Source organism: Pelodiscus sinensis, chromosome 11 (genome assembly GCF_049634645.1).
Source record: "Pelodiscus sinensis isolate JC-2024 chromosome 11, ASM4963464v1, whole genome shotgun sequence".
Lineage (NCBI taxonomy): Eukaryota > Metazoa > Chordata > Testudines > Trionychidae > Pelodiscus > Pelodiscus sinensis.
In genome coordinates, this window is record NC_134721.1 from 43,981,742 (window position 1) to 44,008,554 (window position 26,813).

At 62.3% G+C, this 26,813-nt stretch overlaps 1 protein-coding gene across 2 annotated transcripts in view; it reads left to right on the plus strand.

Moving 5' to 3' along the window:
* SEMA3G (semaphorin 3G) overlaps nt 1–26,813 on the plus strand; it is an 89,758-nt gene that overhangs the window by 36,547 nt on the left and 26,398 nt on the right. For both annotated transcript variants that reach the window (XM_075939490.1, XM_075939491.1), the window contains exons 2-3: nt 16,547–16,707; nt 19,555–19,617. In XM_075939490.1, coding sequence (XP_075795605.1) covers nt 16,547–16,707; nt 19,555–19,617 — 224 coding nt within the window. The remainder of the gene's footprint in view (nt 1–16,546; nt 16,708–19,554; nt 19,618–26,813) is intronic.

Sequence of the window (26,813 nt, forward strand, 5' to 3'; positions counted from 1 at the left end):
TTTATGAGGAGCACGGCGCGGGAAATGTGCCAGGCTGACCGTGAGAATCGCCTGCCTCAAACCCAAACGCCGAGGCGAGCGGTTTAAAAATAGACGCCCAGGGAAAGGAAGCCGGGAGGGCCGGAGGCGAGAGGGAAGCTGCGGCGGAGGTGAGGCCGCCGTGGCCCCGCCGCTTTGAAGGGAGCGAATCAAACCGCCCCTTTGGTGTGGGCAGCGTGACCCATTGCGGTCTGTGCGGTGCTGGCTGGTACAACCACAGTGCGTCTCTCGTGGGGCATCCTACCCAGACCTCCCTGCTGCTCAGCACAGGGGAGGGCACCCAAGGGGCCCCACCGCCCCGTTCACCCCTCTGCTTGGGGGTGTTCCTGGCTTTGCGTAGAAGTGACAGGCAGGAGGCTGTGGGCATGCTGGGCTGGTCTCATCCCCGGTGGAATTGCTGGAGTCAGGGGAGTTGCCCCAGGGCAGGAGCTGGCCCCGGGGGATGGAGCAGGTGCCACCTCCCTGCCCCACCCCCCCAGCAGCTAAGCTCAGCTGGGAGCCCACCCAATCCTTGCTTAGCTTCCGTGCGTCTTCCGTCCTCCCTGCGGCAGGGAGTTCCCACCGTATCTCCTCCTGCCCCCAGGAAGCCATTTCATTGTACACAGGTGGGAGGGAGGGGGCTGTGGGCATGCTGGCCTTGTGCTGCCTGGCTTCCAGGTCTCAGCCGCTCTCCTGGGGCCGAACCCTTGGCTACACCCCTGGGCTTTGTTAGGACTGTGCTGATAGTGGGAATGTGGTTCGGGGGAAGGAGGAGGCTGTGAGGTAGGACCCCGCCCTTCTCTCTGGGGCTCGTGAAGGGAGGGACAGGCATGGGCGGGTAGGGTAGGCAAGGGAAGGCGTTGCCTTCCCAAAACTGCCTACACGCCCTGGCCACAGGGGAAGGCCTGGGCTGCAACATGGCAGCTTCGGCCCTCCAGATGGCCGGGAAGGATCGGGCTGGGGATGGGCGGGGCCTGCTTTGGGGCGGGGCCTCTAGTGGAAGAGGCGGGGGTGGGGCTTGCCTTCCCCAGCCGGGTCTTCATCCAGCGCCCATGTAGACAGGCATGAGCCTCCGACTGTGGGGCTCCGCCGCAGAGCCAAGCCCGTGGCCGGCCGACTGAGCTCGGCTCCTCTGGCTGGGGGTGCCTGGGCCTGTCTCAGCCTCCCAACAGGCGCTTCGGCTCTTCTGCGCCTCGTGCCGCGGGCTGCTCCGAGGCCAACAAGCCAGGCCGCCCAGCACCTGCCCGTGCTCCTGGGGCCGGTTCTGACGGCACAAGGGGGATTCCAGGCTGGCGCTGTCGAGACTCGCCCTGAGCCGGCGGCCACCGTTGCTGAGAAATGCTCCCGGGGATGGAGCCGGCCCCCGGGGACGGGACAGAGCGTGAAGCCGGCCAGAGGAGCATCATCGGCACCAGGCACGGCTGCCCACCTGGATGCATCCCCTAAAGGAGGGGCAAAACCTGGACTGGATTCCTGTGACTGCTGGGAAGGGAAGGTGGCTGCTGGCCCTTCCCACCAGCCTGGGGTTGCTAGCGCAGTGATGCAGCCCCTTGATTTATGTGCACAACGTGCTGCAGGACATGAGCTGGAAACAGACCCGCAGAAAACAAACTGTCCTTGATTTGAGGCTTCTCCAAGACCTGGACTCTTGTGCTTGGCAGAGCCCCGGGCCAGGCAGCTGCCGGCGCCTGGCGCTTCCTGGCGGGAGAGAGGATGCTGCGGAAACGTGCGTGGGACCCTGCACGAGGGTCGCGCTGTCAAATCCCAGGGTTGTATCTGTGTTTTGTCATCGCAAACAGCAGTGGGGCTAGGAAGGGAGCGGCTCCCCCGGGCACACCCACGCCCTGGCCTGGGGGAGAGCCCCCCGTCCTGGCTCCCGGGCAGGGTACCACAACCCCGCCCCTGTCCAAAGGGATCACCAGATCTTCCCGGCGGGTTTCAGTTGCGGCTCCAGCACCACTGTCCCGCCCCCACCGGCCTGCTGGGAAATCCGGGAGCAGGCTTGGAGCCCTGCAGCTGTTGGTGGTCTAGACGCCTTCCCCCTTTCCTCCCTGCTGGGAGTTGTGGGTTGCAGAGCAGGACGGCTGTTGCTGAGCGTACGCTGTTGGCTCGTGCCTGCTTGTCCCCTTGCTGGTTGAATAACCCATTGTAGCCTTGTGCTCACTGGTGACCCTGCTGGAGAGCTGCGGACCTGCTCTGTCATGGCACTGTGGCTAAGCAGCCCCTCCATTCCCAGGCTATGGTGTGGGCCATGTTGCAAGCTGCCCATGGCTGCAGCGATCCCTGCTGGCAAAGGAAGGCAGAGCGTTCCCTCTCTTCGGATGAACTTGGCTGGTCCACCCCCCGAGCCTACCTGGGACTAAAACTGATGTGGCAGGATTTATTTCCCTCCACTACGCAAGCCGCTCACGTCAGTGACACGGGGACGGAGAGTCGGTCCCTACAACTCCACCACCACCTGGAAAGGGTTGTCACTCGGGACAGCGGCTCACAGGCGGAACCAGCCCCGCCAGCATTCATCTCCACCGCTGAGCTGTGATTTTTAGTAGCACTAATTAACGGAGCCTCCCAGCTCCCTTTGAGAGACGGGCCAATTTCATCCCTGTTATGGGGGGGAGCTGGCAGGCACAGAGGGGAACTGGCTGGCTCGGACCCCACAGCGAGTCTGGCAGAGACAGGAAGAGAACCCAGGGTCCCAGCACCTGGCTGGGTGCATTTTCTGTAGTTAAAAGCAACGGCAATCGGGGCTTCTCTCCTGCGATTCGGGGGAACCGCATCACGCGGGTGGCTGGCAAGAGGGGGATGTTGTCTCCCGGGGCTAGCTGGGAGTTTCCTGCTAGCAGGCTGTGATTGGCTGGAACAGGGAGCCAGAGTGGCCTTTGTGAAGCACTGGGCCGGTTGTGAAACAGTCGGAGGTGCCAAAGCTCGCTGGAGAGCTGGAGCCAGATGCTGGCTGGCTGGAGGCAGGGAAGGAAGCCGCCCCGGTCCTTGGTGATGTGGAGAAGTTAGTTTTCCCTGGAGCATGGGCTGCAGTGTCAGAATGACGTCAGAGTGTCACCACCTTTTCGAGGAGCCCCAGCCGCGTAGAGCATGTTCAGGGGGCTGACTGCTAAGCCTCATCCCCTACTTCCTCTAGAGAGCGGGTGGAAAGGCTGGGAGGCTGCTGCCTCCACGGCAGACGGTTGAGGATCTTGGAGCGGATTTGGACTCCGCTGAAATGAACAGGGGCAGAGCCGGACTGTGAAATCCTTCAGGCAGCTTTGCAAATTTCACCGGCCTTGATCTCCAGAGACGGCATGCAGGCCCCAGGAATGCTGCACCTCTTGCCCCTCACTTGCTGCCTAATCCCGGGTCTGAGACGGTAGAGGAGCTGGGAAGGTTTGAGATCTAGCACAGGGCTGGTTTCTGGCAAACCAAGCCCCTGGTACGAGCCATTCCTCCTCCCATCCTTGATCTGCTTTAGGAGCCCTTGTGGTTTTTCCAGTAATGTGGTGCAGTGCCTCAGTTTCCCAACCAGATGGGGTTACAGATGCTTCCCCTGCGGGTGTGTGAGCATAGCTTAGTCATGGGCTGGAAAGCTCTTGGAACCAGCTCTTCCGCTGGAGCAAACGAAGTGCCGAGTGGAGATTTACGCCATCTACGTGGTGACGCTGCTCTTGTTCCAAGCTGGGTAGCCACACCCACATTCTGCCGAGCCCTGGGCTAGTCCTGTGGTTCCTGCTTTGTCCCCGCATGGGCGGAGCCCCCATCTGTCCATAGGAGTTATCCCGGAGCGCGGCCTGCAGGCCTGGGCATGGAGTTGTGTGCCGGTGACGTTGGGCAATTCCAAGGGGAAGGCACCGGGGTGGTGCAAACGCTGTGCACAGGCGTTACTATACAGAGCTGACTGTCTTGGGGAATCCCTGTTCTCTGCTTGTCTCTGCCCTGACTGGCCCAGTGCTCTGCTGGCATGAGACCTGGCTAGTGGCAAGCGGTGGGCAGACGGCCCCTGTGTCCCAGTGCCTTCGCACTGCTATAGGGTCGTGTCCCTCGAAGGATCTCAAAACTAGCAACGTCAGTGCTGTTACCTTCCTTTTACAGTTGGGGAAACTGAGGCACGGGGTGCCATGACCTGTCCAAGGCCTTGGCTTAAACTTGGATCTCTTGTCTCCCAGTTCCGCATTGTCACTGCATCTCATATTGCCACAGATGTAGCTGGCCTGTTTGGTTTTATTTTGCTTAGTGACTTAATTGGTCTGTCTGCCTTTGAGATCCTTCGGTGGAAGGCATAAGAGACCAGCCAAGAATTAATCTCTTCCCCTCTCCCTCTCCAGCCTCCATTCATGTGCAGGCCTGCTCTGAAAAAGGGATAGACAATAAGACAAAGAATATCTTCCTGCCCCTATATAGAACTATGGTACGTCCACATGTTGAATACTGCGTACAGATGTGGTCTCTTCACCGCAAAAAAGCTATTTTGGCATTAGAAAAGGTTCAGAAAAGAGCAACTAAAATGATTAGGGATTTGGAACGGGTCCCATACGAGGAGAGGCTAAAGAGACTGAGACTTTTCAGCTTAGAAAAGAGGAGACTGAGGAAGGATATGATAGAGGTATATAAAATCATGAGTAGTGTAGCGAGGGTGAATAAAGAAAAGTGATTTACTTGTTCCCATAAAATATGAACTAGAGGACCCCAAATGAAATTAATGGGTAGGAGGTTTAAAACTAATGAACGAAGGGTCTTCTTCACACAGCGCGTAGTCAACCTGTGGAACTCCTTGCCAGAGGAGGCTGTGAAGGCTAGGACTATAACAGAGTTTAAAAAAGAGCTAGATAAATTCATGGAGGTTAGGTCCATAAAAGGTTGTTAGCCGGAGGTAGGAATGGTGCGCCAGCCTCTATTTGTCAGAGGGTGGAGAAGGATGGCAGGAGACAAATCGCTTGATCGTTGTCTGTGGTCCACCCCCTCTGGGGCACCTGGTGCTGGCCACTGTCGGCAGACAGGATACTGGGCTGGATGGACCTTTGGTCTGACCCAGTACGGCCGTTCTTATGTTCTTATTACCTTGGGCGGCCCTGCAGCTCCAGCGCCCGTGTTCGGTTTAAAAGCTGCGAGCTGCCTTTATTTCCCCCAGCCCTTGGCTCTGCCCTTCGCCCTGGGACGTTGTGATCTGAAAGCCAAGCTGGGCTCACTTCTTCTCCTGCCATGTCCCAGGAATCGAAGCTCTTGCAACCGCATTCTGGGAGAGCCCTCCTCTTGGGCGGGTTTTGCGCAGCCGGCGCTGCTGCGCATTGAGTCCCCAGCCCTCTTGTTCGTGTACAAGCCAGAGGAGTCTTCCGTTGTGGATCCTGGCTGCTCCGTCTCCGCTCCAGGAGCCTGGCTGCCGACGGGCCGCTTTTCACTCGAGTCCTTCCAGGGTAGCGCCCGCCGGAGGGCCAAGCGACGGGAGGACGGTTTTCTCCTCCCTTGTGCTTTGTCGCCCTCCTGTCTCCCTCCCCCCAGCAGAAGCCAGGGAAGAGGTGGGGGGAGCAGGGAACGAGGAGGGGGGAGCAGTTCTCTGGGTGGGGGGAGTGTCGGGGTGATGCCACCCTGCTGCAGTGGGGACCCCAGAACCACATGGCCCGTTGGGGCTCCCCATGGCTGCATTTGGGGGTGTCTTTGGCCGAGAGATGAGCAAGACCAGAGAGCCAGGGAGGGAGACGTGCAGGGTCCAAACCTCTGCCCTGCTTCCCTGCTGTTCCCCCTCCGGCCCGCCAGCTGCAGCCTGCTCTGTGCTAGACAAAACAGCGGCTGGCTCGGGTAAGCAGGGCTCCCATCCCTGTGCCAAAGACCAGGCAGACAAAACACGGAGCAGGGGCCGGCTGGGAGAGGGGGAGGCAAGGTGGACACCACGCTGGGAGGCCAGCTAGAGGGAGAAGCTGTTTGCGTTGGCGCCCGCGGTGGGATCTGTCTGCGGGTCGCCCTGGGCCGAGCGGGAAGGGCGTCTGGCCCAGAGTCCGGGCTCTCCCCGGTGTGGTGAGCGGGGCAGTACAGAGCCGTGGTGAGGGACCGACTCTAGCGGCGTCTCCGTCCCAGCCGGCTCTGAACGGCCCTGCTAAGGAAAGGGGCAGAAGGCCAGTATGGCACCACAGCTCCTCCTAGTCCCCTTCCAGCCCCATAGGTGCTTTTCTTACCCCCCCTCCCACCTTCCTCGCCATAGCTGCCCCGCCTACAAGCCCCGCCCAGCCTTGCCCGGAGTATAGTCTGTGCGCGCTGGATCCTCCTGTCTCGGCTCCTGCCCCACGGGCTCCGCTAGAGCTTGGGTGAGATCGCCGTGATGGAGAGGGGCCGATCTCCCGGCTCGGCACCTTTCTGGGTGGGACCTGATCCATGGGGCACGGCCGATGTGCATGCACCAGGGTGGCTCCTTCCTTTCCCCAGGAGATGCTCCGGAGGGTTCATGCGGACGCAAAAGCTCCCAGCCTGAGGAGGAATTTGCCGGGGGGAAAAGTTTTCAGAAACAATAAGAGCGAGAGGCCTCGCCAACGTTATTCGGAGATGGGAAACATCCTTGCTGTTGAATCATAGAAAAATACCCTGAGCCTTCCATGGGGCGGGAGGAACTGGACGACATCGGAGTGGGGGAGAGCTCTCCAGGGTAGCCAGGTACAATGGGGAGAGCTGGGGTCTTAGGGCATCTCGAGCACTGCCTGGCGGTGGTGAGCCAGTGGCCGTACATGGAAGGCCTGGGTTTGCCTCGGTTGAACGTGGTGGAGGTTTCGCTGTGACTCCGGGGCTGGGTGTTCCCTGTGGGAGCGGCTCCCTAGCAGAGCGTGCGTAAGAGCGTGCATGCAGCCGGTGGCACTGCCCATTGGGCATCGCTGTTACGGCTCCCCGCCCGTCTCTGGCTTGCATCCTGTTGACTTTCATAGCCGAGTCCCTGCCCTGGGAATCTCCCGTCCTGCCCGGAGCCGTGCCAGCCTCGGGCGCTTGCAGACCTGGCAGCGGCAGCAGGGAGGGAAATCCTGCCGGGCTGAGGAAATCGCAGGGCTGTAGCCAGGCCGCTGCAGCGGGCAGAAAAGCTGGGGGAGTTGAGCGCTGCGTGGAGACTGAGCCAGTAGCGGGGCATCCCTGCCCCTGCCAGCAGGTGGCGCTGTGCCAGGGGCAGCAAGGAGCCCTCTCGGGTGGGTGAGGTTAGCCGGGCGCGGCTCTTGGGCTGGGCTGTTCAGCTGATGGAGCTGTGCCCGGGGGTGCTGGGCGGTTTGAATTCCCTGCCGGGCGCTACCCGCCGGTGCACCGCGCCTCTCCTTAGAGTGGGCTGCAGAGCAAAGCCGTCTCCATGGGAGAGCGCCGGGTGTGCGTCTCCTCCCAGACCATGCAGCATTAGCTTAGCACCGATGCATGGCAAAGACAGGCCACGGGCCCTGGCTCCTTCCTACCCCCGCAAGGGAAACGCCCCGGCTGGGCCTGGGGCGAGTGGATCTGGCAGCCGTTGGCTGAGTGGTGGGTATGGAGGTCGGGTAGGGAAGCGTGTCACTGGGGGGTGACCCCAGCCCCTCGTTCTCCCCGACCTCGCGTGGCGTGCTCCAGCCCAGAGTGGGGTGGCCACCGGAGGAGCGTTCAGCACCCACCCAGCACAGTGCCAGGGGCTGGGCGGGAGAAGAGCAGCCCCGGATCGGGGCCCGGGTGGGAACCAGACAGCGGCACCGAGAGCGGGGGAGGGGAGAGAGCCAGGGCCGACTTATCCAGTAGGCACAGTGCCTAGGGCCCACGATACTTTTAGGGGCCCCTGAAAATGTTTTAATTTCCTTTAAAATCAGAAGGAAAAAAGTGAACTTTTAGGGTCGAAGAAAATGTTTTAATTTTTTTCTTACGTCAGAAAAAAATGAAGCTTTTCGGGCCCGTGAAAATCTATTAAATTTTGCCTAAAACAGAAAATAAAATGTTGAAATATTTAAAGTTATATCAAAAATCATTTTTAATATTTCTTTTTATGGAGGAAGGGGCCCACGAAGGCAAAAGTGCCTAGGGCCCATGAACGTCATAATGTGGCCCTGGAAAGAGACAACCGTTTTCCTCCTGCTGGCTGAAGATCTAATGGTGGGTTATTGACTGAGGGGTTCCCTGATCCCCCAGCCCAGCTGTCTCCCAAACTCCAGACCCGGAGAGGCTGCAGCGTTAGCAGGATCTGCCCAGAGGGGCCCACCACTAGCTCCAAGCCAAAGCCAAAACTCCCCTGGATCTGGTCCGCTCCGCTCTGGGCTGGTGGTCTGAGCACACCCTGGAAGAAACCTGCCAACAGCCTGTCCCTCCGCCCCTGTCCTGTAGGCATTTCCTGGCCTCCATGGGCAGGGCTCCGTCTGCCTTATGGGGCCGCTGGGCTAAGACCCCCACTTGGCTCCTCTGGGCTCCCCGTGATCCTCAGAGCCCCGTGGGCGAGGAGCCTGAGGCTGTGGCGCAAGAGCAGTGTCGGCGCTTTGGGCTGGGAGTCCCTACAACCAGCCCGACAGGGAAGGGTGACAGCGCGACAGATGTGCACAGGGGATGTCTCAGCGGGTTCCCTTTCCCGGCACTGGGCCTGCGGAGAGCCAGGGCCAGCGGCTGTTAGTGATGCAGGATTTGGGGCTATCTGTAGTCGCTTGGCTGGCTGCGTTTGCGTTCGGCTGTGCCCGGTGGTGTGTGTGTGTGCGTCTGCCTGTCTGCCGGCTGTCAGCCTTAGTTCTCTGCCTGTGGGTCGCCGTTTATGTTGTTTTGTACGCAGACCAGCTCTGTGGCTTGGTGCATGTCCATGTGTACTCGTGCATTGTTGTGGCTGAGCGTGTGTGCACGTGTTTCTCAGTAGGGGGCTGTGTGGCAGTAAGCGGGGCTGTGTGTGGCTGTGCAAGTGGGGCCATGTTGGCTTTGTACATTGGCGCGGGGGGGGGGGGAGGGGATGGCGTGTGTGTGTTCTTGGAGGCTTGTTCAGTTTGCTAGCCCCAACCAGGCCTCCCCTGGCTCCGATGCCCTGGAGGGAGGCACATCAGGTTCCTGCTAGGGCATCCATGTGTCCATCTGGCCCGAAAGGCTGCTGGGAGCCTTCCCCCAACAGAATCAAAGGTGGTTACAGCCAGATCTCTCTAGGCCTGGCACGGGGAGAGCCAGTCAGCCCCCGGCTGCTCCGCACAATTGACACCCCTGTCAATTGGGACATGGCAGTGGGGCAGGAGGAGTGGGGTGGGCGCATGGAGGGACGGGACGGCGGGGCCGGAGGAGCGGGGCGGGCGCGTGGAGGGTCATGGCGGCGGGGCTGGTGAAGCGGAGTGGGCGTGCGGCAGGTTGGGGCGGCGGGCCTGGTGGGGCGGGGCGGGACGGCGGGGCCGGTAGAGCAGGGCGGGCGCGCGGCAGATCGTGGCAGCGGGGCTGGTGGAGCGGGGTGGGCATGCGGCGGGTCAGGGCTGGGGAAGCGGGGTGGGCGCGCGGCAGGTTGGGGCGGCGGGGTGGGTCAGGGTGGCGGGGCTGGAGGAGCGGGGTGGGCGTACGGCAGGTCGTGGCAGCGGGGCCGGTGGAGCAGGGCGGGCGCGTGGCAGGTCGTAGCAGTGGGGCTGGTGGAGCGGGATGGGCGTGCGGCGGGTCAGGGCTGGAGAAGCGGGGAGGGCGCGCGGTGGGTTGGGGCGGCGGGGCCAGAGAAGCGGGGTGGGCGCGCGGCGGGTCAGGGCCGGAGGAGCGGGGCGGGTGGAGTGGGGTGGCGGGGCCGGAGGAGCGGGGTGGGCGCGCGGTGGGTTGGGGCGGCGGGGCCAGAGAAGCGGGGTGGGCGCGCGGCGGGTCAGGGCCGGAGGAGCGGGGCGGGTGGAGTGGGGTGGCGGGGCCGGAGGAGCGGGGTGGGCGCGCGGTGGGTTGGGGCGGCGGGGCCAGAGAAGCGGGGTGGGCGCGCGGCGGGTCAGGGCCGGAGGAGTGGGGCGGGTGGAGCGGGGTGGCGGGGCTGGAGGAGTGGGGCGGGTGGAGCGGCGGGTCAGGGCCGGAGAAGCGGGGTGGGCGCGTGGCAGGTTGGGGCAGCGGGGCGGGTGGGTCGGGGTGGCGGGGCTGGAGGAGCGGAGTGGGCGTGCGGCAGGTCAGGGCCAGAGAAGCGGGGTGGGCGCGTGGCAGGTTGGGGCAGTGGGGCGGGTGGGTCGGGGTGGCGGGGCTGGAGGAGCGGAGTGGGCGTGCGGCGGGTCAGGGCCGGAGAACCGGGGTGGGCGCGTGGCAGGTTGGGGCAGCGGGGTGGGTGGGTCGGGGTGGCGGGGCTGGAGGAGCGGGGTGGGTGTGGCGGGTCGTGGCAGCGGGGTGGGCGCGCGGCGGATCGTGGCAGGCTGGGCTGGTGGAAGAGCAGGGAGTCAGTGGGGGCTCCGTGTATGTTGATGCTCCGACGTCCCCGTTGGGAGCAATGGGGGCGCCTGGCCCCACCTCAAGGCTGAGGCAGACTGTCGACCAGTTCCCTTGCTTCCATGGCCGGGTGTCCACACACTCGCCCGCCTCCTCTCCCAGCTCCTTCTGCCCTTCCCCTCTCTCCACGGGCCTCGCCTCGCCAGTCCTCCCCTCGCTGGTGGGTTGTGGGTTGTGGTGCCTGGCTGGGTTGTAGACGGCTCCGTCTCTCGTCTCTCGTCGGGTCGGGTGACTCGCCCCCTCCCCCAAGCTGGCTTCTCCTGAGAAATAATTACACAGCCCAGTGCAAATAAGCAGCGAGTCAACTGGAAATAAATGACACCGCTAAAGAAAACAGGCCGGCGGGAATGCTGGGCTCTGCAAATAAACCTCGTGGCAGCGTGAGGGGAGAGGCCCAGGGAGGGGCAGGGCTGAAGGAGAAGGGGAGCTGGCAGTGTGGGACATGTGGGAGGCCCACAGGGAGGCCGGGCCCATGGTGTCCATTTCTCCTCAGGCCTGTCCCTCTGCTGGTCCCTGGCCCCCTCCCCTCAGAGTGCTCCATCATGGCCGCCGATGGGCCAGGAGGTGCAGTAACCCCCGCAACATCTACTGGCCCTGAGTCTGGGGGCTAAGGGTTGGGTGTCCCCCGCCTCTGACCCGGGAGAGCCTGGCGCAGTCTGTGCCGGCAGGACGGGCCGTAGCCCTTTGGCGTGTGCGAGGCGCGCGCCTGCCCCGTGACTCCCGTGCGCTCTACAGCCGCTCGGACGGAGCTCAGAGCCGTTTCCAGTCACACCCCTATGCAGCCGCCCCTTTGCACGCCCACGGCCTTTGCGTCCTGGCTCCCCCTTTCCCTGCAAGCCGCCGGCAGCCCTTGCACCCCATTGACGGGAAGATCCCTCTCAAAATACCTGTTGAGTTGTAGGGACCTTTCCCAAGCAGCTGAAAGCCGTAAAATTGGGTAGCTGAACACTGAGAAATTCCTCCAGGTTTGGCTCCAGTGGGACAGGCATTGCATGGGGGTTAATATTCCTCACCCTTTCCCGCCTGTGGGTCTTTCAGCACCTCGCTCCCTTTGGGCTCAAGTCTCAGAAGCAGGGCCCAAGAGCCCTGACCCAGCCGTGCTGAAAACCGCCTGACGTGGAGGGTTAGAAGGGAAGTTTTGTGTCAGCAGCACCAACAGCCTGGCTGCCTGTAATTAACACCAAGCCGGGTTACTTGATTCTAGCCCCTGGCGACCCAATGAGGGGGGAGTGTTGGCGGGCAGCTGTGCACAGAATGACTTGTACGAGAGCCTGGTTAGGAGGAGTGCAAATATTCGCCTTGCCGGGGTGGGTATTTCTGTACTGCCCAAGGGAGCCATCCATGGGCCCCGATCCCGATCTCTGCTTCTCTGGAGCCGTGCCCCTGATTTTGGAGTTCCTCCCGGTCTGCACCAGTGTGAACTGAATTCAGAATCTAGGCCCAGGTGGCTAGTCAGAGCCCCAGTGGGCAGAAGCTCGCTCAGACGTCAGCCCAAGTGCGGAGGGCCTGGGCAGGCCATTCGGGCCTGTTTTGTTTGTATTTTACCTCCTTTGCTCATCCCTGTGAACACCAGGGTCTCCCGCTGTGCTTGCTCTAGCTCTACTGGATGGCCTGTTTCGTTCCTGCTTCGGATCCGAGATCCTGCGATAGCAGGGAAATAATCTCGCTGGGAAATCGTTGAGCTTGGGAAAGGGCAGCTGCTCTCAGAATTCCACCGAGCCACGACAGGAGTGGCCGAGCCCCCGGGGGACTTCAAACTAGGAGATTGGGACACCGGATCTGGGCGGGCGAGGGGGGTAAGTTTTTAATATTCACTCGGCGGGTGCGTACATTGTCCGTGCTGCTTGGGGAAAGTGTGTCGAGGGCCAGAAGCGATGGGGATTTATTCTCCTTGGGTCCCTCGCGCTGGTCGCAACTGTTAAAAATCCTGGTTCTCTCCGGAGCCAACAGTCGCAGCTGCCCCGGGGGAAGCAGCGACCAGGATCCCAAGCAAAGGCAGAGGAGGGAGCTGCGTCTGGCCCAGCACCCGAGGAACAGCCCCAGGACTTGATGGCAAATTACCCCCGTTCCCCTCTGCTCGCGGAGCTGGCTGTCACTGCAGTGAGTTACGGCCTCCCGCGCTCGGGCCAGGGTCTCCGTGCCGGGCAGACAGTCCCCCTCGGGGGCCGGGGAGTTGTCTGCTCCAGACTCATATTTTCCCGTCGCTGGGCAGCGGAACGAATGCTTTACCCGGCTGCCGGAAACCGCCTGACCTGGCTGCTGCTCACCGCCCGCGGCGACGCCACCTTCCTCCCCGGCTGCTTTGGTGCAGGGTGGAAGCCAGAAAGGAGCTCGGAAGGGCTGCTGCCCGCCCACCACCGGCAGGTGCCTGGCTTTGCCAGGGAGGACAGGGCCGGATGCCATAGGACAACCCCCCACTGTCACCCTGGGACCTGAGAAACAGCTGCTGCTCCACGGGGACACGTTCTGGGGCCAGGGCACCCGGCTGGCAGACTTGCAGGGGACAGGTCCTTCTGGACCGTGGCTGAGAACAGCCACGCTCGTGGCATGGCGGACACCCGGCTCGGGTCCTAGAAGTGAACAGGCCGGTGGGTGGATCCACCCCTGCGCCCCGTACAAAGGAGCCATTCGGGGGGGCGTGGGGATTAATGAGCCGGAGCTGGATTTTACAGCCAGTCTCCATGACGGGGTGGGGGATCGGTTACACCGCTGGGGATAAAGGGCTTAGGGGTCTGTTTATGCAGCATTATTACTGCGGGGGACTGCGCCGTGACACAAGAAGGAACCGTTTTTAAGGCGCTACCCAGGCCTGGCCCCCTTGAAGGCATGTCTGCTGGGAGAGCTGGGATTTCCACCCTTCCCTCTGCATTGCCCAGAAAGCGGACCCCGTCTTTCAGCATTAACCTGCTGCCTATTCCCCGGCCTACATCACCTCCCCGCCAGTGACCTTGCAGCTTGTGGCTGTGGAGACGCCCTGCCGGAGAGCCAACCGCCGGAGCGATGAACTTCTGAGGAGCAGAGCGCACGTCGGTGAGAGACAAAGTCGTCCCGTCCTAGGGCCTCAGCCAGGTGATATGGGGCCCTTGTTTTCAAATTAAGTTGGGCCCCTCGGCTCCAGAGTTACGGAGCAAAGCCAACCCGACAGGCTTGAACACCAGGAGGCAAATGAAAGGCCCCCGTCAATCATTCTTACCAACCCAAGCTGGGGTTGGTCCCACTGCTTCAGTCAAAGTCCCATTCACCCCGTGCTGGTTGTCTAACGAGGGCGGGTGTGTCTCTTGACTCTCCAGAGAGTCAGGCAATGTCCGGGCCTCGGGGAGTTTCCCGTCAGCTTGGATGATGTGCAGAAGAGGAGGCAGGGCCCTGTGGCTCTTGGCCTTATTTTTGTACTTGCTATTGCCACAGTATAAATCTGGCGCAAACCTTCGCAGGAGCTTTTATGGGCCCTTCTGGGTCGGTCGAGTTGTGAGGTGAACGAGCCAGGGAGAACTCAGTAGCAGCCTCAGTCGCTGCACGGTCCAGCCTGCGCAGTGAACGAGGCAGGGGCTCTGGAGGGGAAATAGCAGGGCGCTGTGTAGCCGGAGGCCTGGTGGGAACGATGTGCCCCAGGGGCAAAGCTAAGATTGGCTTGGTAACTGGAACGCCGGCCGTCGCCGTGGTTTCCGAGTGGCCGGCGCGAGGCTGCTCGTAGCAGAGTTCTGGCTAGCTTTCGGCCGTGGCCAGAGCTAGCCCGGGCTACGTGAGAAGAGTGACTCAAACCCAGACCTGGGTGCTGCTCGGTCCTGGTTTGGGGGTCCTGTAATGGGTGGACGTGGCGTCGAGAGAGAGAACTGGGGTTTTGCCGGATGCATGGAGGTTGGCCGGAGGCCCCCACAGAGCTGCCCATGACTGCGACTCCCCCAGGAGAACCCTCAACTGAGAACGGTGATTCGGCCATGGCTCCCCTGTCAGCCGGCCACGAGCTAGTGTGGCTGGGACCGAGCCAGTGCCGGCGTGGCCCCAAGGAACGTGAGGAGCCTGGGTGGGCTCTTCAGAGCCTCCCTCCGCTCCGGTTGTCCCAGTCCTGCCTGGGAACTCGGAAGGGCCTTTTGCCGGGTGTTAGGACTTGGGAGACTGAGTATGAGGGTCGTTCCTGTCCAGAGCATCGCTGCTGGCGCGGGGTGGGTGGCCCGTGTGTCCTGATCTGACCGGTAACATCTGAGGGCCAAGGAGAGCACGTCTAAGAGTTGCACCTTCGTCTGCTGGGCCCGGGGCCTGGTGCCAAGCTCCTGCTCTCTCGGCTGATCTAGCTGCCGATACACACCCGGCCTGTGATAAGTCTCCCTGCCCCGCCGTGATTCTGCAAAGGTCACTCGGCATCCCAGTCTGCTCCCTCGTCTTTGCCCGCCGTTGGTAGCAGGTGTGCGGCTGTAACACGGTGCTCTACAGCTGCCAGCACCTGTCAGGCTGCGCTCGGTGGCGGAAGACCAACAGTAAAACTCCAGGGAGAGGAACGTGGTCTCCCTCGCATTGGGACGGTGTTGTATCCACGTGGCACCGTGGTGACGCCAACTCTGTGTTCCTTTGCTGTGCTCCACCTCACCCTGGCAGGGCCTTCCCTGACTCCTCTCCTCAGCCTCTCCCCGCTCACGCCAAGCCCTGTTCTAGCCTTCTCCATCCTCTGATCTTTGTCCACCGGTCCTTCTGACCCTGACGCTTATTCCAGAGGGCCGGGTGTACTGCGACTGTGAGTCACCGTGAACACCCCCTCATGCCCGACGCCGCCTGCTCCCCTTCCCGGAGGGAACAAGGACTAGTGGAGGACTGGAAAATGGCCAGTGGGGGGGTGAATTCCCTCAGGGTGCTGTCATGAGACCACCAGGCCGAGGGGCGGAGCAAGGGCCGTGTCAGGGGAAGGCCTGGAAGTCTCCCGTCTCGTTCGCCGGTTCCTTCTGTGCTTCAGGCCCGTGTGGCCGGCTGGAGCGGTCACGGAGCGGCGGCCGCCCGCCGCGTTCGGAAAGCCCCCTCGCCACCGTCCGGCCTGCAGCACGCCTTGGCCCAGGAGAGGCCTGCCTGACTAGAGTCCTTAGGGGAGCTGGCTGGGTCTGCCTTTGGCAAGCGGCTCGCCTGTGGCAAACCGCGCGTCTGCCGCAGCTCGGATTCCCCGGTTGTGACATGCACCACAGGCTCCATACGCCTGATTTGGAGGACGCCTGTTTCCTCACCCGAGAGGAATGCAGGCCAGGCGCCTCCCTCCACGTCCCTCCATTGGGACTGTGCTGGGCTCTCGCTGGGGACGGGGGCCTAGGCTGTCCCTTTGTGCGGGGGGTGAATGTGCTTGAATGAACACGGAGGTTCTGTCGTTCACTGGCGCCTCGCGCTCTCGGAAGGCCCCATTCCATCCCCTCCCTGGCTGCGCGTAGTGGCGTCCTTGGCCGGGCAGTCCCACGGCTTGGCAGCTGCCACACGTGGCCCATCCTGGGGGTGTTCTCCTGCCCTGCGGGGCGAGGGGCTAAGGAGTCAGTGGATTCCTCCCTGGGCGTGCTGGGGCTCAGGGCCAGTGGGCATGTGGGTTTGTACTGCCCGGGGAATTCCTTTCTCTCTCCCTCTGCCCCTCTGGGTGCCCTGTCTCCTGCTTCCCCTCGCGATGCTCTCCCGCCCTCGGTTCCTTTCCCTCGTGCTGGGCTGTGTGCGGAGTGTGGACAGTCTTCATCTTCAGGACTTTCATCAGCCGTCATTTCCCTCCTGTCCTCGCTGATGATGGCTCTGGCCAGCCCCTCCTACTAAGGGCAGGGAGAGCCCCTAGCTGCCCCATGCTCTGGGTTCAGGCATGAAACTACCCACGGGTGACCCCCAAAGGGTCAGAGACACCCCGATGGGCAGGGCCTTAGGCGACGCTTGCAGGGCTGTCCGAGTGGGCTGGCCAGGCCTTTGCCTTGCCCCCTGCTGCTCCAGGCAGGCCGGGGCCAGAATGGGCTACACTGCAGCTGCTCTCCATTGTGGCGGGCACACAGCAGGCCGGGGAAACCGAGGGTAAGCTAGAGCAGCCCCGAGGCTGCTGCGATGGGCTGTCATGGCGCTTCCCCGGAGGGCAGGGAGCCGAGCATGCAGATGGGCTCGAGCTGAGGAGCTGCGCTGTGTTCTCTTCCCGTGTTGTGACGCCACCAGAGTCTTTGTTCTCTGCCTTCAGATCTCCTGGTTGCCAACCGCTCCAGCCTGTTCCATGGCCACCGGGGCTTCCTAGACTTCCGCACCCTGTTTGTGGACGAGTACCGCGACCGGCTCTTCGTCGGGGGCAGAGACGCGCTGTACTCTCTGCGGCTGGATCAGCCCGGCGCGGGCGCCAAGGAGGTAACGCCCGATCATTCTGCCCCAGGCGGGTGGGCGGGGCTGCGCCGTGCCACTCAGCGCACGTTGTGCGTGAGACGCAGGGCTGGCAGGGTCAGGCCAAAGGCCGCAAGGCTAGAAGGGGCCAGGGGTCGGGACTGGCAGAGCTGGGGGGGCTGGAATTGGAATAGGAGGGGGTGTGCCAGTCCGGAGCAGGCTGGTGACCTTCCTGGAGCAGTGGGCAGAGCTCATTAGAGAGGGGTGGAAACGTTACGCCCAGTGGACTTTGGGGGTACGTGGGGGGAAGTGTCCAGCTGGCAGGGGTTAGCCTGCAATGAGCCCTAATGGACAATCGACGGGACCCTCGGGGCGCATGGGCCCGACCGGGCGGAGGCTCAAACCAGCGCAGGCGGGGATGGGAAATGCAAAAGCGGGGACATTGTTGGAGGCCACAGTGGTGGTGGGGGGGTCCTGCTTTGTGCCTGGGCTCAGATGGGAATCCAAGGGGGCTCCTGCCCACACGGGCAGCCCCGGTACTGCTCTCTGGGTGTGGGCTGTCAGCCGTGGCCTCGCGTGGCTCTTGCTGGCGTCCCCAGGCAAGTCCCCGCGGGAGCAGAGTCTGTGATGGGCCGGCCCTTCCCAGCCGCTCCCTTTGCTGCTCAGGGTGGGCCCTGCCTTCCCCGCTGCTGACTTCCCCGAAATCCTTCCCCTCGCTGCTTTTAATGCACAGCGGCGCCTCTCCCGCCTGGCCCTGGTGCTGCTTGTCTTGCTGGTCTGTCCCTGTTCAGCTTTGGCGGCTGTGTGGCCTTGGATCGGGGCGGGGGAGCCTTTTCTGGAGTGGGGGCCACTGACCCATGGAAAAATAAGTTGGGGGCCGCACAAAAGTGAGAAGCAAAAAAAAAAAAAAAAAAGAAACAAACCTCATTGATGTGGCCCCCAACTGAGAAGCAGAAAGGTGCTCCCCACATTCCACATTTCCTTCGCCCCTCAGTTAGTAGATTTTGTGGGGGCCCCCTAGGCTCTGGGGTGGGGCCAAAATCAGGGGTTCAGTGTGTAGGGGGAGCTGCAGGGAAGCAAGCTTGGAATGCAGGGATCTGCGCAGGAGGGGGTGCAGGAGTAAGTGGGGGAGCGGGGTCTGAGCAGGAGGGGGGTTCAGGAGAAAGTGGGGGTGTAGGGTCTGTGCAGGAGGGGGTGCAGGAGTAAGTGGGGGAGCGGGGTCTGGGCAGGATGGGGGGTGCAGGAGTAAGTGGGGGAGCGGGGTCTGGGCAGGAGGGGTGCAGGAGTAAGTGGGGGAGCGGGGTCTGGGCAGGAGGGGGGTGCAGGAGTAAGTGGGGGAGCGGGGTCTGGGCAGGAGGGGGGGTGCAGGAGTAAGTGGGGGAGCGGGGTCTGGGCAGGAGGGGGGTGCAGGAGTAAGTGGGGGAGCGGGGTCTGGGCAGGAGGGGGGGTGCAGGAGTAAGTGGGGGAGCGGGGTCTGGGCAGGAGGGGGGTGCAGGAGCTGCTCCCTCCCCCCACCCGTGAGTTAGATCTGGACCCGGTTTGCCTGTCTCTGGTCCATGAGGCTTGGGGCTCCCCTCAAACCCGCAGCAGGGAGCTGGTGCTCACACTCCAGCCCCGTGGAGGGGACTGTGGGGGTGCTGCAGGGCTGGACTGCCAGCACCAGCTCCCCAGTTCTGGGGGGAGCCCCAAGTCCCGGGGGCCAAGTCCAGGTAAGCCAGGGGCCGCGTCTGGCCTCCAGGCCTTAGGATCGCTGCTCTTGGCTTAGATCCTCAGAGTGATCTCTCTATTCCGCAGGCCCCCGCAGTGTAGGACTGTCCCCCCGCCCCGCGCCCTCCCTTCCCCTGGACCAGAACCGCAATGTCGGCCTCCCCCTCTGCCCCAAATTCCCCCTGGAAGCCCTGCCGGCAAGCGTGGCGCGGCCTGTCTCGGGGCCCAGCTCTCCGCCCCGTCGGTCAGCGTAGGCGCTCTCCTCCCTACGAAACCGCTTCCCTGGGGACCCCGCTCTGCTGTCATCGGATCTCATTTCCTCCCCTTCCTGTGAGCCTGATACGCAGAGTGAGGGGCCGTGGGCAGCCCAGCTCCCTCCACTGTTCTCAACCCCGTTAGCAGAACAAATAAACAGCCGGGGCTTATCGCAGGGCCCCCCGCAGCCAAGTGGTGGCCAGGGGCTTTGGGAGGGAAGCTGGACTGTTTGAACAGCCCGGGGGCTCCGCTAATAGACAGAAAACCACCTCGGAGCTGAGACACCGGCCCCCGCCTCGCTGATGGCCCCTCTCCCGGCTGACGGGGCGTTTTGGGTAGCTGGGGTAGCAGGTGGATTTCCAGCTGGGCCCTTGGGTGTGTGCTCTGGACTGGAGCCCTCCCTAGGGTCTGACAGGAGATGGTGCCACACTGGGAAGTTTGGCTCCTCTGTGGATCCGCGTACGACTTGCCCCAGAGCCGGGCGGCCCGCTTTGGGGGGTTCTGTTTCAGCCTGCCCTAGGGAGAGCTCTGAACTGGGGAGCTGAGGGCCAGGCGTGGGTTGGGACGTCTCCCTGGCCAGCAGGGCCCGAGCAGACCGGGCGTTGCGGTGGCCGCGTGATTCTGAAGCCGCCCCCGCTGTGCGCCTCTGGCTACGGAGCGCGGATGCAGCTCGCTGGCCCGGTGCCGCTGTGTCCCGGCCGGCCTAAGCTAGGCCCAGGGCGAGAGACCGATGTGACCACTGAGCCCGACAGCCTGACTTGTGGGATGTGGGGTGGGCAGGGCCGGGCTCCGTGGCTCGTCCCTCCTTGGCCCAACGGGAGGATGAGGCGCGCGGGTGAGAGATGGAGGCGGCGGATGGAGCGGTCCGATGGGAAGGGCGACTTGGCCTCAGGCCCCTGTCTTCCGTTTCAGATTTACTGGCCGCCCCTCCCTGGGCAGAAGGAGGAGTGTGTGCAGAAGGGGAAGGACCCCCCGGTAAGTGCCCCTGCCCCTCCAGAGCGACTCCGCCTCGGCTGGCTGACGTTGCCGAGGCGATGAAGGGGTTGCGTGTCTCTCCGCCGGCGCTCCCTCCCAGTGCTCGGGACGGAGCTGGACTCTTCTGGGCCCTTCCCAGTGGCCCAGTCCCCCGCGGCTGCCTGGCCCCTTCAACTCGGCCTAGTCGCTGAGCCGGGGTCTGCTCCCCCAGCGGGATTCCCCCGCCCCACCCCCTGCGGTAGCCGCCTGACGAGGAGGCCTTGCTCTGGGTTTGTGCGTGGGGCGGGGCGGCGTCTGTGTCTCTGTCCGGGGACGTGGTTCTGCTTCCCACTGGGAGGGGACGCGGCTGGGGGCCAGCGCGTAGCACGTGGGTGGTGCAGTCGCCGCTCGCCGGGTGTGACCTCGGACAAGTCACGTTCCCTGTGTGTGCGCCCAGATCCCCTCGCGCCGTCCCGTCTGGGCTCAGCGTTAATGGCTTGATCCTCGCGAAGCCCCTTTGAGGAGGGGCAGGGTATTCTCCCCATGCAAGGCTGGACCGAGCCCTTCTGGTGCCCCGGGCAGACAGGTTAATAACACCCCAGGTTGGGGAGGGCGCATGCGCAGCCCTGCCCTCACGCTGGTGCATGAGAGAGGGCGCGTGGAGCTGGCGGCGGCAGGACGCACGTGCCCGGCCTGGCCCAGCCCGGCTACTACTGCTGGTGCGCAGCCTGGGGCCGCCCGGTGCGGGCTGAGCCTGGCCATGTAGGGAAGGGTGCTGTTGGCCGGCGCTGTGGGGGTTAATGTGGCTCCACCCCGGGCGGCTGCTACAGGGTGGCGGCTGGGAGCTGCTGCAGCCCACGATCCGGGATCCAGGCGTGTGGCACCTGATGGCAGATATAAGGGGTGCTGTTGCTGCGTGCCCGTTACAGCTGCCATCAGGTGCCCCCCATAGGTTGGCACCCCGGGCAGCAGCCCGGCTAGCCCATGCCTTAATCCAGCCCTGTCCCCATGTTACAGATGGGGAAACTGAGGCACAGCACGATTACATGGGTCACCCCAGGAGCCATGAACTGGACTGGGAGCTCTCAAATCCCAGCCCGGGGCTTGAAGGACTGAACTGGCAGCAGAACGGGTTGGGGCCGGGGGCGTGGGAAAGCAGCCGGTAATGCAGACTAGAAGCCAGTCTTTGGCTGTGTTTACACTGCAGCCGGGAGCTCTGGTCGCAGCCTGTGTTGATACACCTGAGCCCCTCCTGAAAACCGCACAGGCGCAGCCTTGGAACCGTTGGCTTCCTGCCCCTCCCTTCCACGCCTGCGTCCAGCAGGATCCCAAAGCGCGACAGGGGTGTGCTCAGCTGTGGGCAGATTTGGTGACGCCCCCTCGGAGCAGCGGCGTGCGAATTGGGGAGTGGTCCCGGCTGGAGAGATGGGGGTGGGGGGCAGGGAACCAGCGCAGGGAGCAGCCTAAATCTCCGCTCGCACGCTGGTCCCCAGGCAGCGAAATACATCGCATGTGACATCCTGACCCAAAGTACATTGAAATCCAGAGGAGCCGTTCCATTCGCTCCAGTGGTCTTGGGCTCTGGTGGCGTTCTTTGCTGGAGGGTGTTTGGCCAATTTAACTCCCTGACTCTTTCCCGTGCCCCCTACGATGACTGGAGACCGTGGAGGGAGCGAGGGGGCAGGAGAGCCCCTTGTTGAGATCCATCCCAAAGTTAATTGTTCCCAGGAGTGGCTGTCACTCCGTTCGGCCTCCACATGTTTATTTTGCAAGCTCCCGCCAACGGAGCCAGGCCCTGGGGCGGCCTTTCTCCGTCCCCCTAGCCCTGGTGATGGAAAGACTTTTGCCGAGGAAAAATAAACAGCAGGGAGGCTGCAAAACCATTGGCCGGCCCCCAGAGAGGGCTCAGCATGGGTGTACTCAGCAGAGCAAGGAGATTGGGGTCCATCCTAAAGCAGAGGACCTGGGAACGGTGCGAAATTCTGACATTGGCCTCGTGGAATTCACCAGCTCCGAGGCAGGCTCCTGCGATCCGACTGCTGCTCGTACTGACGGAGTTACAAACACTTCTATCTGCCCAGCGGCGCCCGCGCTTTAATTACCAGGAGCAGGGCGGAGTCAGGTGTCGGGTAAAAAATATCAGCGTGTCCTTGGATTTGTACTTTGGGTGGGGTTCGCTCTTTCCCTAGCTTCACATGTGGCCATCCATTTCCCCTGTATTCCCTACTCCCCAATACACGCTTCGTGTTTGCTTTCTGCAGCTGCTGTTTCCTGACAGTTTTTCTTGTCTCGTCAACTTCTGGCTGCTTTTCTCCATGTTCAGCAGGCGTTCTGGGGCTGGACGGGAACCCGGTCGTGTCTGGTATCTGCAGCTGGTAACAGCAAGAGACTGGTGGGTCGGTTCCAAGGATCCTTGACCGTTTCCGATCCGCAATCCAAATGGTCTGAAGTCTTCCTTCTCTTTCCCTTCCCAAACCTGTCCTCCTCCTTCCCTGTTCTTCAGCCTGTTTGGTCTTGTTTTGATTAGCCAGTCCCCTCTCCCCAGGAAGCAACCATTCCACCCAAGAGAAGCAACCACACAACGGGACCCCAGGACTAGGACGAAGTAAAGAAACAAGCGGGCTCAGAAGAGATTGAAGGATTTCAGCCAACGTGGGAGTCCTGTAAGGGTGACAGGCTGGGCTACTTCCCGCCCATGCTTCTGACTGGTTCCTCTGGAGATCAGAACTGAGGTCTCAGAGGGTTCTTGTGTTCTAGAACCCAGCCTGCCCAGCTCCGGCCGATACACACCTGGGCTGTTTTCTTATTGAACGCTGTTCCCCAGCTATTGTGCAGTAGGAATATGGATTTCCAGGCTGGGTTTCCTGAGGCTCAGACTGAACGGGCTCAGAGATGGGTGTGTCTTTGGACGAGGTGTTGAATTGTGAGGCCTTTTATTCCCCACGTTAAACCACCCCAGGCCGGATCCTCGGGTGATGTACGTGAGCGTATCTCTAGTGAATTCTACAGAGCTGTGACCATTCCCTTCAGCTGAAGATCCAACCGAAGCCTCTTCCGGTGGGTTAGCTCATCAGCAACGGACCAATCAGAACAAAGGGGGTGGCCTAAGGCGTGGCAATCAGCCATGAGGAATGAAGAGGTCGTGTCCAGACGTGGCACCCAAGCAGCTGGAAATGTGGCAGGGAAGTCAATGGGGGTTTTGCCAGTGACTTTGATACACGTGGCGATTTCACCCACAAACTCTCATTCCCGTGGATCGTGGTACATCGTGGCTCTCTTGCCGTCGTTTTCTTGCTGCTGGTTGATTTCTGTCCAGCGCCCTCTACGCATCCCGAGGAGAGAGAAACACAAACAGGGGACTGGTGGGAATCACTAACCGCCCACGATTGGGTCTTTCTCTCCTGCCCATTGGGTAACAAGGGAGAGAGACCGAAGAACAGGGGTGGCAGGCACCCAACAAGTGGCTTCAGTTCTAAATGCTGCTGCTGTGGAGTTTCCACGCCTGCCAGCGGAGCCCTCGTGCCTGAGGAGCGCGTTGCTGTCGTCACGCCGACGCGAGGCGGGCGGCTTCAGAGAGCCTCTCTGAACGCCGTAATTCAGCCGGAAGAAAACAGAAATTCATCACAGCCGACAGCTTTCCACAGCGCCCTTAGCGCGCCCCCGGCAAGCGGTCAGCGTTGCGTGCCACAGGGCTGAGACAAGCGCTTCGGAGCTCTCTTGACGTGAATAGAAACGGTGGCAGGAAAGGTCCCAGCCTCGAAGTCTGAGGGCCTCTCCTTCTCCACAGGGCGGGCAAACACGGAGCAAGGCAGCTAAAGAGCCGGCGTTTGGGATCGCCTGGCCCTAGCACCGGGCGTCAAAGGTTTACAGACTGAGGCTGGGTACTTGAAACCCCCAGGCTTAACCCAATCTGGATCTGGCCCTATCTCAGGGTTCTGGCATCCGCAGTGCCTCTTCTAGTTCCCTAGGGCATGAAGGTAGATTTCCTCCCTCTTGAGGAAGGTTACTTGGGATGACTTGATGTTTCCTGAAGCTACTGCGAACTTCTTTGAAGAGGAAGTATTGGCACCTCGCATTCCGGTGCAAATTTGAACAGAAGCTGTTTTGTCAACGACCTGGCCCTGGAAATGGTTCTGGGATGGGGCATCTGCCCTGCATTTTCTCTAACAAGGATAAAACCCAGCCCTGGGAGAGAGCTGAGGCTGCGGAGCCCACAGCTGGGCAAATAGCAGCCAAGTAGGGCCCAGCTGGGGCCGTATAAATACGGGTTCCTGGGGAGGAGGCGAGGACATGAAGATAGATTTGTGGCCAGAAAGGGGCAACAAAAATGAGAGGTTTGGAACAGGTCCCCTGTGAAGAGAGATTAAAGAGACTGGGACTTTTCATCTTAGAAAAGAGGAGACTAAGGAGGACTAGGATAGTGGTCTATAAAATCATGACAGGTACAGAAAAGATGAATAAGGAAAAGTGATTTACTTGTTCCCATAACATAAGAACTAGGGGTCACCAAATGAAATTTACTAGGTAGCAGATTTAAAACCAGCAAAAGGATGTTTTCCTTCATGCAGCGCACAGTTAACCTGTGGAACTCCTTGCCAGAGGATGTTGCGAAGGCCAGGACTTTATCAGGGTTCAAAAAAAGAGCTAGATAAATTCATGGAGGGTAGGTCCATCAATGGTAATTAGCCAGGGTGGGCAAGGAGGGTGTCCCTAGACTCTGCTTGCCGGAGGCTGGGAATAGGCGACAGGGAAGGGATCACTTGATGGTTCCCTGTTGTGTTCACTCCCTCTGGGGCATCTGGCATTGGCCACTGTGGGCAGACAGGACACTGGGCTAGATGAACCTTTGGCCTGACCCAGTGTGGCCGCTCTGATGTCCTTATGACACTCTTGCTCCAGCTGGGGAGCAGGAGGGACCTGGCTGTCAGGGAAGCTGGAGGCTGCTTGAGACAGGGCAGGGCTGGGGAGGGGCAGGCAGGGTGGGGGAGCTCTGGCCTGAGCCTGCTTTCAGGCTTAGGCCTGAGGGAACTAGGGCCGCAGGAAGGCAGCCAGGTTAGAAGACTGCGGTTCGCCCCTGGGGTGGCTGTGGCTGATGAACTGGAGATGGAACGTCCCCGCGCTGGTGGAGTGAGGGGCTGGGGACGGCAGCGGGTTCCTCCCAGGGACGGCAGCGGGTTCCTCCTGGGGACAGCAGCGGGTTCCTCCCGGAGCCCTGCAGAGGATGCTCGGAGAGCCTCTGTGCGGCCCCGCCGGGAGACCGCCGCTCCGGAAGCGGGAGCAATGAATCCGGGGCAGGCTCGAAGGGCCGTGGGTCATCCTGCCCCGTGAAAGGAGCCAGCCTCCCCTTTACATTACTACCTCACCCAGAGGATGGCTCTGTCCGTCCATCCGTCTCCTGCGCTTCCCACCATTGATCCCCGCTGCCCCTTCCAGAAGGCGCTTCGTGGGCGCCCGCACGGCCGCGGGTCTGCCTCTGGCTGCGGGCGGGGGATACATGGTGGCTTCCAGGCAGGGGTCTGAGAATTTCCAGAGGACAGACAGGTGGATGGCTGGCGAGCCGGGAGACCTGCCCTAGTGCTTCTCTCCACCCCGTGGCAAAGGCCTTGATCTGGCAGAGGTAGGGTCTGACCAGCCAGAGCTTGCTAGTATGGGGTAGGGGGAATGTGTTCCCCTCCTTTTGTGCTCTGGCCGTTCTGGTAGGCTCTGTGTTACGCTGTTGTCCCCGGCTTGCTCTTTAAGCCGGGCGGGGAACGTTTTTGGGTTGGGGGCTGCTGAGCTGCAGAAAAATCAGCCGGGGGCCGCGCACAGGTGAGAACAAAAAACCCCCAAACCGACCCCTCCCTGCTGGGGCTCCCAACTGAGAAGCAGAAAGCCCCTCCCCCGTTCCCCTGCCCCAACAGAGCCTAGGGGGGCCAGGGCTAGTAGATTCTATGCGCTCCAGCCCTGCGGGGCGGTGGTGGGGGACTGGACCACCGGCGAGGGCTCCTCGATGATGGGGGGAAGAGCCTCAAGCTTTGGGGGCCGGATCCAGGCAAGCCCGGGGGCTGCACTCAGCCCCTAGGTCGCCCTCCCCAATGGGCGCAGACTTTCCAGGGTTGGGAGGACAGGCCAGTGGCATGCACCTGTCTCGCAGTAGGACTGCGATGGGAAACAGCCCCCCAGGGTCTGAGCATGCTCTGTAGCTGCCCCAATGGTGTGTGTGTGGCGGGGGGGCTGCAGGGCGAGCTGCCCACGCCGTGCTCTCCCCAGCCCTGTTTGCTGTAAGGAAGGGAGGGGAGCGATCCAGCATCACTCATGCTGGAAGGCGGGCGCCCAGGCCAGGAACCCAGGGCTGGCCTGAAACGTGGCAGGGAGTTCTCCTGGCCTGTACCGATTTACACCAGCTCTGCAGCTGAGCCACAGTCCTGCCGCCTGCACCCCCTGAGCCGGCCAGCCCTCGTTCCTGGATAGCACTGAGCCCAGCTGCTAGGGAGCCTGTCTCCGTGGGCCCAGCCTGCAGCCCCTCTGGGCTAATCCAGGAAGCCCCTGCACAAAGCAATCCGAAGACCTCGCTTCCTGGCCGGAGATCCTGTTGAGGGATGCCGTGGACTCTGTCGGAAGGAGTCACTGGGGCTGGAGCCAAGCAGCCAGGAAGGGGCCAAGCATCAATACAGGAACCTGCCCCTGCAGATCCCATGCCCTCATGCTGGGGGGGTCCCTGGGCTTGTGGAGCTGCAGGGATGTGCCGGCTGGGCGGGTATTGTTCTGTTCGGAAGGCGCAGGGGCCCAGTCTGGGTTTGCTCCCTGCTGCGCGGCTGCAGAACTCCTCTCCGCTTCCCAGCTGCCAGCCGGCACGTCTTGCTTCCGGCCATTGTGCCCCGGAGCAAGGGTCTGGGTTCGTGCCGCCTGCCCTTCTGGGGTGGAGGAGGAGCCGCCGGGGAATCCCAGCCTGATGGGAGCTTCCCCGGAGCGGCTGGCCTGCTTGCGGGGGAGCAGCGGCTCTGTTTCCGGGCCGTCATGCACTGGGACGCACTGCCCTCCTCCCCACTGCGCACTCGAAACAAAGGGCGACTTCACAGCTGCAGCAAGCCATGCCAGTAACGTGCACAGCCAGCGCCCTGGCCAGCTGGTTACTTCGTAGCGCTGGCTGGCCCCGCTGGGCTGAGACGGGTTGAAAGGAGCGAGCCTGGGGGGTGCCCTGCCCTGGCCTGGGAGACCCAGCTTCAAGCCCCAGATTT